Source organism: Nannobrachium achirus (genome assembly GCF_963921795.1).
Source record: "Nannobrachium achirus genome assembly, chromosome: 2".
NCBI lineage: Eukaryota > Metazoa > Chordata > Actinopteri > Myctophiformes > Myctophidae > Nannobrachium > Nannobrachium achirus.
This window is the reverse complement of record NC_137811.1, coordinates 10,634,822-10,646,104: the sequence shown is the minus strand read 5'-3', so window position 1 is coordinate 10,646,104 and position 11,283 is coordinate 10,634,822. Positions and strand designations below refer to the sequence as shown.

Sequence of the window (11,283 nt, the reverse complement as noted above, 5' to 3'; positions counted from 1 at the left end):
TGCTGTCGGAAAACAGTGTATATTGGCATTTTTCAGGAAATAAATAAACTGTTTGGATGTTATAGGATGTTAAGTACGGGCACTGCTGAACCTTTTTCACCTGTGTGTGTGTGTGTGTGTGTGTGTGTGTGTGTGTGTGTGTGTGTGTGTGTGTGTGTGTGTGTGTGTGTGTGTGTGTGTGTGTGTTATTGATTGAATATGTTAATAGAAGTTTGCCTAGGAATAGTACAGGACAGTACATTTCAGATACAGTGTACATGGTCTACTAAAATGATTTAGACTGCAAAAAAGCCCAATTACCTATTTGCTTTGGGGTCCTTTTGCATAATCTCAAATGTCCCATTTGAGATCTTCATTAAAGTGCATGCTGATGCTGTCAATAAAGATAGGGGGCGCCACTTTGCGTGGCCTCCTGTAGTCCATGATCAACACTTTGGTCTTGCTGGTGTTGAGAGCAAGGAATTGTTATCCTATACTTATGGGTGGACATCAGCATATTTGATTGTAGTGACAGTGTTCTATGGCCATAACCAGACCAGGTCTGCTGCTATCAAAGCTTTAATAGAATGGAAGCAATACAGCACATTTAAAATATCACCTACTGTTACCAATATGTATGTTCTGTTCTTACTTCTTTCTGTCTAAACTGGGATGTTAAACAGTGACGTCATTTGGTTCACTGCCAGCTTTGGTGTAGCTCAGAAGAAGTAGACAACGAGCAATTACATTTAATTAACTATACAGTTAAGCACACTAAGAGCTCTGGATAAAGAGGATTTTAAATATTAAAGTAAAACATCTTAGACTTTTTATTTAAGGGATATTCAAGCTTAGGCTGTGAAAGTTAGAAGAACTAGAACTACTATGACACATTGGATTGCATTTCAATACACATTACTTAGTAGTAGGCTACTAACCAAGTCAGAATAAATAATGAACACATTAGATGATATATTACACACATATTATGCCTAATTAGAGCTCTTCGCATGTTCAAAATGACAGACCAAACCCCTAAAGAACCCTGAAAAAACTTAAACTTAAAAAAAAGAAAAGCAGAAAGAGAAAGACACACACCAAGGCTGTTCCACAGCTGTAGCAGCCTACTAAAAGAGACATGTCTGTTTTCACCTGAATAAGTAGGCTAATCCATGATTACATTCACACATGCCATGCACTTTGATTCCTGCACAGAGCCTTGTTGTGTGTTTTGTGCGTGCACTCTTTTTTTTACTGAGTAGTTAATTTCAATAGCCTATATGACATATTTGTTGTGAAAATAGCCGATCTGCAATCTCACAACTTTTTGTGTTGTGAGCTTGTAGGTCGCCTGTTTCTCCTAGTTTGCATGGGCCCCCCTCCATGAGCAAAGCCAATGGATATTGTAAAGGGCTTGCTTCATAAAATAAAGGAAGAAAAACGTTGTTGTGGTTCAATGCATAGAGTGGATGCCTACTAAAGAGAAGGTCAAGGAATCGAGTGCTAAATATGACCACCTTAGCTGAGTCTTGCTGAAAAGTAGTTTTCCCTGCTGGCATCAAAGAACATAAATCTTGTTATCATTAGAGACAATGATTACAGGGACATTAGGGTGGAACATTACCCACATCAGGGGCACCAGACGCGCACAGGCACGCGTTCACACCTCGGCCGCCACTCCGATGCACCACTGTTCTATTTCCAGGCGTTTTGTCCGCAGCCGGTGTGTGTTCCCCTTAAGCCTAAATAGAAAGCTACAATCCAGCTGTGTTGTCTAGAAATATGAGGTTATTACAACAGTAGTTGATGTGGAACTTGCTCAAACTCTAGACAAAGTGGCTTTGAAGGGAATGAAGCTTTCTAGGACAGCAGCCTTGTGTTTTTCTTTGATTTCTATTCCCACCTCCAGGTTTTCCTTCCTTTTTTTGCTGCTTTCTTTAGCTTTTTTCTGCTTGGCCACTTTATTGCTACTTGCAGTTTGAAATGTTTAGAGTGTGTGTGTGTGTGTGTGTGTGTGTGTGTGTGTGTGTGTGTGTGTGTGTGTGTGTGTGTGTGTGTGTGTGTGTGTGTGTGTGTGTGTGTGTGTGTGTGTGTGTCCGTCCTCCACAGAGACCAGCAGCAGATATCTCAGGGTTCCAGTGGTCAGTCAGCTCAGGAACATCAAACAGACCTGGACTCCACATCTAAGGTATGTCAATGTACACCTTTACACCTTTACTTCAACTACAAATAAAATGAAGAAGGAACAAGACTTGACATGTTCGCGGGTGCATGCGCGCGCGCGCGCGCGCGTGTGTGTGTGTGTGTGTGTGTGTGTGTGTGTGTGTGTGTGTGTGTGTGTGTGTGTGTGTGTGTGTGTGTGTGTGTGTGTGTGTGCGTGTGTGCATGCGTGCGTGTGTGCGTGTGCATACTGTTTTATGAAGTCATTTTCTAAGCAATATTCAAAAGCGGCGTCATGAGTTTTGCATTTTATGCATTGTATCACAAACATACCATAAGGTCAGGATGTCTTCGTGCATCTATTCACCTTATTCCTGGCCCTCTATAGGGAGGCAGCCATTGCCTTTTACAGAGGGCGCAAGAGAGTTTTTCTCTGTGCTGCTTCAAAAACATCTTTTCACTTCCTCCCAAGATGGGGCTTCCTACACACAGTCAAGCACAAAGTCTTTTCAGAGTTCTGGGGGGGAGGCGGGGGGCAGAGACAGCACAATTCATTCCGGATGGAAGTCACATGGTTTGAAGTCTGATGCGAGTCCTTTGGTGTTCTGTGGTTGCACAGAGCACCATCCAACAAGCACACGACACGCACAGAGACAGTTGTAGGCAAGCAGTAGAGGGCAGACAAGCTGCACTTGATGAGACAGAAGGGCAGGGTTTAACTGCCAACCAATAGGATAGAAAGGCCATGATGCAATCCCACAAAGCTGTGTTCACTTGTAGTCTACTCCACAGCCAAGCATAGCCTGTCTGCACTGCAGTGACATGAAACCTCCATTTCAGAACAGAAAATATTATAAATAAATTAAAGGTGTGTGTCACAGTAAACATTCGACAATAACAATGAATATTACAAATATTTCTTTACATGTCATACATAGTGACAGTGATGAATACAAAGATGCAATTGATTGAATGTGCTATGCATAATAAAATGTAAGCTTTATACAGTGGTGGAAAAAATACTCAAATTCATTGCTTAAATAAAAGTATCAATACTGAAACATTCAAATACTTTGTTACAAGTAAAAGCCTGGAATTCAAAATGTATTGAGTAAAAGTATTAGTGTTGGCATAGTAACTTTTTTAAATAGCAGATCTACAAGCTCACAACGTGTCACATGGTGGCACGCTGTGAGCTTGTAAATCCATTTTACGTGTCACCAAAAAGCAGCAGGTACTCTGCCTTCACCCGATGACAACTCCGCGTGATATCTAAATGTAACGGCATGCGCACAAGTCCCGGAAAAGACGCGCTGTGATTGGCCAGGCGTCATTTGAATGGCAGCCTCGCGAGGCCCCTCCCCTACGCAAGGCTTTTCCTCCACTACTAATAGTGACAGAATGCCGTTCCCAGCACCTGCCTAGTATTCCAACACATGGGACTGGGGTTCGCATCCTGGTCGTGCCACTCTTTCTTGCTCTACCCCATGGGGGTTCTGTTTAGGGTTAGGGGTAGAGTTGGGTTGTCTAAAAGATAACATGTACACATAGCGACAATGCGGCTCAAAGGGACTGTAGTGCCTTGGACTGCAGCAGGCCAATCACACGCTGCCAGGGTGGGGCTTGACAGAAAGCCGTGACAAAAAACAATCATGCGACAACTCCAAAAGAACTACATGGCCAAATACCATATCTGCTTCCACCTCAAACGGAGCCGCCCACTTCCCGCAAAGCATTGTAGGAAAGGTATTATTTTTTGGAAGAGACTTTGATGCAACTCTGACACGCACAGAACTTTGAAACAACTTAGTGCGTTCCAGTGTGAGTGCAGCCAAAGGCTGCATTCACACTGGAACGCACTGAGTTCAGTCAAAGTTGTTTCAAAGTTCTGTGTGTGTCAAAGTCTCTTCCAAAAAAATAATACATTTCCCACAATGCTTTGCAGAAGTGGGCGGTTCTGCTTGAGGAGGAAGCAGATATGGTATTTGTCCATGTAGTTCTTTTGGAGGTGTCATCGGGTGAAGGCAGAGTACCTACTGCTTTTTGGTGACACGTAAAATGGATTTACGAGCTCACAGCGTGCCACCATGTGACACGTTGTGAGCTTGTAGATCTGCTATTTAAAAAAGTTACTTTAGGCACTTGAAGTACATTCTAATGCCAACACTAATACTTTTACTCAATACATTTTGAATTCCAGGCTTTTACTTTTAACAAAGTATTTGTATGTTTCAGTATTGATACTTTTATTTAAGCAATGAATTTGAGTTTACATTTTATTATGAATAGCACATTCAATCAATTGCATCTGTGTGGCATCACTGTCACCATGACATGTAAATAAATATTTGTAATATTCATTGTTATTGTCGAATGTTTACTGTGACACAAACTTAACTTTAATTTATTTATAATATTTTTCGTTCTGAAATGGAGGTTTCATGTCACTGCAGTGCAGACAGACTCCTCTGCTGTGGAGTACAAACTACAAGTGAACACAGCTGTGTGGGATTTGTGTAGGAAGCCTCCTACACACAGTCAGGCACTAAGTTGTGTGAGAGGGGGAGGCGGGGGGCAGAGACAGCACACTACATTCCGGATGGAAGTCTAGTGGTTTGAAGTCTAGTGAGAGTCCTGTGGTTGCACAGAGCACCATCCAACAAGCACACAACACGCACACAACACGCACAGAGACAGTTGTAGGCAAACATTAGAGGGCAGACAAGCTGCACTTGATGAGACAGAAGGGCAGGGTTCAACTGCCAACCAATTCACGTTATTCCTGGCCCCGCCCCCGCCCCCGGCTTCCTGTTCACATCCTGAAATAGGCGGAGCTGGCCTGAAAAACATCATTTGGTTTCCTGTTGTCGTTCCATTAAAGTGTCAGTAGATGGCGTTCTGGCCTCTGGGCTCGGGTTGCCATGTCTGCTTATAATAAGCAATTTGTGTCTCTAAAACAAATAGTATAGTTGCTTATTGGGCTTACTTTCTAATATTTTTTAAACCAGTGGTTCCCAAATCTTTTCATATCAAGGACCCCAGATTAACCTATTTGCCCACAGTTGCAGACCCCCATCTGAAAACATGTGGTGCCAGGGACCTCCACACAGATATTCAAAAACAATTTTTTCCCTCAATATTTTTTAAATAGCAAATATACAAGCTCACAATGTGTCGCAATGGGTTACATGTTTCCATTCCGACATGTCTCCTTTCTGACACTAACCCTATACCTAGCCCTAACTCTAAAATTAACCTCTATGGAAGTGTTGCCACTCGACAATAAGAAGTCAATGTCGGAATGGAGACATGTCGGAATGGAGATACGTCCCCGTCGCAATGACATTGTGAGCTTGTTGATCTGCTATTTTCAATAGTAAATGTAAAGTAGTATAGCCTAGTTGCTTCTGTTGGGCTTATTTCTTTGGCAAAATCTGGCAACAGACAATTCCGTGTCACTTCCTTACTTGGGAGGAAGTGAAAAGATGTTTTTTGAAGCACACACCCTCTGCAAAAGAAAATGGCAGCCTCCATAGAGAGGCCAGGAATATGGTGAATAGGGCAGAAAGGCCATGATGCAATCCCACACAGCTGTGTTCACTTGTAGTTTGTACTCCACAGCAGAGGAGTCTGTCTGCACTGCAGTGACATGAAACCTCCATTTCAGAACGAAAAATATTATAAATAAATTAAAGTTAAGTGTGTGTCACAGTAAACATTCGACAATAACAATGAATATTACAAAAATGTCTTTACATGTCATACATGGTGACAGTGATGCCTACACAGATGCAATTGATTGAATGTGCTATTCATAATAAAATGTAAGCTTGGTGGAAAAAATACTCAAATTCATTGCTTAAATAAAAGTATCAATACTGAAACATACAAATACTTTGTTAAAAGTAAAAGCCTGGAATTAAAAAAGTATTGAGTAAAAGTATTAGTGTTGGCATTAGAATGTACTTCAAGTGCCTAAAGTAACTTTTTTAAATAGCAGATCTACAAGCTCACAACGTGTCACATGGTGGCACGCTGTGAGCTTGTAAATCCATTTTACGTGCCACCAAAAAGCAGTAGGTACTCTGCCTTCACCCGATGACACCTCCAAAAGAACTACATGGCCAAATACCATATCTGCTTCCTCCTCAAGCAGAACCGCCCACTTCTGCAAAGCATTGTGGTAAATGTATTATTTTTTTGGAAGAGACTTTGACACACAGAACTTTGAAACAACTTTGACTGAACTCAGTTGACTGGTGCGTTCCAGTGTGAATGCAGCCACAGGACTCGCATGACTTCAAACCATGTGACTTCCATCCGGAATGCATTGTGCTGTCTCTGCCCCCCGCCTCCCCCCCAGGACTCTGAAACAACTTTGTGCTTAAATGTGTGTAGCCAGCCAAGTAAGGAAGTGCCAGGGAATTGTCTGTTGCCAGATTCTCCCAAAGAAACAAGCGGCCAGGTCTATGAAAAATAAGCCCAATAGAATTAACTAGGCTCAGTGTTACTACTTTACATTTACATTTGAAAATAGCAGATCAGCAAGGGGAATTGAGGAATTAACAACACAAATCATGTGTGGAGGTCCCTGGCACCACATATTTTCAGATGGGGGTCTGCGACTGTGGACACATATGTAAATCTGGGGTCCTTCATATAAGATTTGGGAACCACTGGTTTAAACATATTAGAAAGTAAGCCCAAAAAGCAACTACACTATTTTTTAAGACACACATTGCTTATAAGCAGACATGGCAACACAGGTTCATTCAGAGCCCAGTGCCCAGAACGCCATCTACAGACCTTTTAATGCAAGGACACAGGAAACCCAATTATGTTTTTCAGCCTCTTTCAGGATATGAACAGGAAGCTGGGGGCAGGGCCAGGAATAAGGTGAATAGGCTGCACATTATGTAGACATTATAGTTTACCGTCAGGCCATTGTAGTGATAGGCTTTTGTGTGGCATTTACATTAAACCTCAGGTCTGAACGGGTTAAATCAGATCTCTTCCGGTTCAGGGGATGAGCAGGGGCATAAATACTGTTTCCACAAGAGCAGACAGCAGACGTGAGTTATCTCTGCAGTTTAAGACAAAAGCATAAGATAGAGGGTGTGTTTGGCTGCATAGTGTGGTTCACTTTCACTCTCTGGACGCTGCCTGGGTCTTTTTCACACAACCAAAAGAAAGTAATTGAACACAGCATAGAACATATAAGAGAATGTTGCATAAGGCCCATTTGTTGTTGCAACATAGGTCGCATTTACTACAAATACCTACAGATCCTGTGTGTGCGTCAATCACAGTGTGTGACCTCATCCCAGCTCACAGAAGGATATAGATAACCTGTTCTGACATCACGATGATGCTGCAAATATGAAGTCAGACATCTATGATGTCAGACTTCAGTCATATCCATAATATTTGGGAAAATGTGGGCCACATTTTGGGCACATTTTGTCCCACATTGGGCACATTTTATGCCCATATATGGAGATCGCTGATGTCATCAATATTAAGCCCATATCGGGGAATTCCCATATATGGACATATTGTGTCAGTCTCATGTAGTCTACTATTATGTACTATAATGATTGCACTAACATGCTGGTGTACAACAGGATGCTGGTGACGGTTTGACTTCAGAACAAAATGATGCAGAAAAAGGTTAGTTCTTATCCTTATTACAGCACAGTGACGAGGTTGTTGGCTAGTTTTACCTTGTGTTTACCAGTATACAATACATGTATCAGTGATTACACTAATATTCATGTGAGGATATAGAGATACACATAGCTTTATATTTGCATTGTTATAATGATAATTAAATTCTATTTTGATTCTGTAATGCATTTATCTCAACCACTCTTTTTTTTCTCTTGCAAGCTGCACACTATGTGATGCAGAACAAGGCACGGTTGATTCAATGCGTGTCCACAGTCATGGCTAGTAGACAGTCTCGGGACCATGGTCCATCCTGAACACTATGCCGAGATCCAAGCTGAGAAGACCAGACAGAAACAAATGAGACTAGTGTTTCTAAATGTGCTAGAGCCTGGTGGAACAGCAGTCTGCGCAGCATTTTACAATGCTCTTAAACAACACCAACCAGAGCTGACAACCACAGAGAAGCCTGGTAAGATGTACTGCTAAATTACCCTTCTTCTTCTTCTTCTTCTTCTTCTTCTTCTTCTTCTTCTTCACCACATTAAGTATTTTTTTTCTTTCCATCAAAAGACCTATGACTTTAATTTAAACAAAGCAAGCCCAACACACAGTCATCTTAATATAAGTGCATTGTCTATAATTAGTTGCTTCTATCTGCTAGAGCTACATGCCTATTCATTCAATGGCTATGAATTGGCTTAGAGGGATATTCCACTTTCAAAAAAACGTTTGGACATTTTATCGTCTAATCAGGCTTTTATGAACACCCTGGACAGTTTTTAATTTGCTTGATTCAATATTTAGATATTTGATGTACCGATAAATGTTACCAGGCCCTCCAGGCCTAGGGCCTCTCCCCATACACACCCGTTGTAACTTCAAACTCCATTTCAACCATGATAGATTAATTAAAAACCACCATTATTTTTTCAAAATTCGAAAAAACACGGCCTGCTCACGTATTAGGAGGGTAGTATGAGTCACCAAAAAAATAGAATGGTGGTTTTAAATTATTCTATCATGGTTAAAATGGAGTTTGAAGTTACAATGGGTGTGTATGGGGAGAGGCCCTGAGCCTGGGGGGGAGATAACATTTACATCAAATATATAGATATTGAATCAAGCAAATTAAAAACTGTTCGGTGTGTTCATAAAAGCCTGATTAGATGATTAGATTAACACCTTGAGGTCCGAAATAGAATGGTGGTTGGTAGATTAGCCGTGAAATTTCTATTATTGTATTGTGATCTGAGACATAATATTATGTTTATAAACATGACCCCGCAGCCCCTCCATCTTGAACAGCGCCGCTGTTTTTTCTTTTTTTTTTCCCCAGGCCAGTAACTCACCATGATTTTCTCGATTTCCGTTGGGATAGAATGGGGGTTTTGGCCGATCGCCGATGTCCCCGTGCGTTTCGCGTGCGCGATCCTTTCACGTAAATGTCCCCGCAAATAGTCCATGTGTGACTGAAGAACAGAACTGAAAAGTTTCGCTAGCATAGCCCCAAGCATGGCTGCTGTAGGAGCTCGAGTGTGCAGACAGCAAACGGATGGCTGGGAGTAGCCTTGGAGAAGGAGAGGCGCTGACGTCACCTCTGCTTCATGCACGGTCTGCATGAGCTATCAGTGCACGAGTGGTGACTAGGGAAGGTTAGACGATCACCGATTTTCGGATCAAAAGCTTTTATTCCGGTTTTAAAGACAAAGTCCGGGAATGTACGACGTGGCTGAGAGTCCCTGGGGGGATGTGCGATATAGTACGGTTTTAACATTAAGGGGCTCCCCGTGGCTTAGAAGGTGTTAAGTGGCCCAAAGTTTTTTTTTTTTTTTTAGTGGAATATCCCTTTAAGGTACTTGTAAGTTGTCAAGTATTTTTTATCACTAGTATTATCCCTCTGGCGTGAACACAGAAGCATTACCTATATACACTTCCAGACTTTGATTGGTTGGAGCTGAACGCTCACCTGACCAGTGGAGGTCACGCCCTCTGTCTGTGTCAGGGGTTCAAGACACAAACACAATTTAATCTCATACGCATTCAAGAAGGGTGTTTCGGCGAGTTACTTTGCTTGTTTTATCATGAAACTGGCGTTACGTTAGTAACCTATTGTTTTATCTAAAACTCTCTCTGTCCATGGCCAACCCGAGGGGGTCTGTCCCCGTCCGGAAGCTACATCTAGGACCGCATGGGCTACTTTTGACCAAGACGTGTTCTCTCCTCCACGTCCCTAGGGGGTGGGGTTGGCAAAAGGGCCTTTCTGTGTGGAGTTTGCATGTTATCTCCGTGTCTCCTAGGGTAGATACCCTCACAAAATCATGCAGTATTCCTGGTCTCTACAATGCCTCCCCCTGGCCAGCCAGGGGCACCTGATGGAGGAGAATGGAACTGGTTGGAATAACGTGTTCCTTCCATGTGCTACGTCCAACCGGGGAAGCTCCCCCTGTCAGGTGATAAGAAGTGGCCTGCTCACTCCTCATGCACTGAAGGAAGCATGAGCTCAGTTCGGGGCCCTCTCGAGGTTGGCAGAGGGAGAGCAAAGCCCAGGATTACAGCTTGGATTGGCACTGGGTGAAAAATAGGATACAAATCGTGGGATAAAAAAGAATCACCCTATTGCCCTGATCCTTGCACTCACAGGGCATGGATCTAGCAGCTCGAAAGGCGGTTAAGTCACAGAGTCCAGCACCTGTTCAATATCCCAGCATGGAACCTGGGATATAGTGACCAGTAGACTAGCCCCTTTCATGAAACGGACACCGCCCGGCTTCCAGAACTTCGGGGAGGTGGTGTCCGTCTGCTCCCTGCCACCCGACTCTAGTCATGGTCTGCGCCACTTCTTGTCGTCGACCCTGTAGCAGCCTCTGTGTCCCCCTCTGGCTGCTGTGGGTGACCTGGTGCCAGACCTGGTGCATGGCTGGCACGTGGCGCTGCCTGCGTTGAGCCTATGAAGCTCTGCCAAATGGTCAGGCGTAGGGCACTGCGGCCCGGAATACCTCCATGGCGGAGCCTATCAGCAGTGCCGCTGCAGCTGTAGTGAGGAGGTACAAGGCCATCGTCCCTTCCACCTGAGGGAGGAACTCAAATCACTTCTTTTTCATACCAGAGTAGTCGAGGCGGCGTGAGACGGGATTTAGTGAGGCAAGTGGGGCCTTCCACGAGGACGTGGCCTGTGCCCTTGCCGGTTGCCGAGGCTTCACATGTCAGAGGGGGGGTTGCCATACTCCCCGTCAACAGCTATGGGTTCCTCTGATGTGGGCAACATGGCGAAATGCTCAACGCATATTCTGCGGCCTTAGAGCGGGATTTGACAAACACCATGCAGAAATGGTGGTCTTGTTTCTGGCCCTTGGTGGTGTGGTCTAAGCCTAGGCACTCGATTCAGCAGCTGTGTCCATCTTTCCGGAGACTGGGCCCTGCATACCGCACAATCCTTGTTGTCAACGAAGTTGTTGGGGGAAGGCCTGCCGTAGC

At 43.6% G+C, this 11,283-nt stretch overlaps 1 protein-coding gene across 1 annotated transcript in view; it reads left to right on the top strand.

The window, feature by feature from the left end:
• Positions 1–10,556: 10,556 nt before the first annotated feature.
• Positions 10,557–11,283, top strand: part of LOC308296346 (NACHT, LRR and PYD domains-containing protein 3-like) — a gene marked incomplete at both ends in the record, with an annotated part of 52,300 nt that continues 51,573 nt past the window's right edge. The window contains one exon of the mRNA XM_080739604.1: positions 10,557–10,635. Coding sequence (XP_080595730.1) covers positions 10,557–10,635 — 79 coding nt within the window. The remainder of the gene's footprint in view (positions 10,636–11,283) is intronic.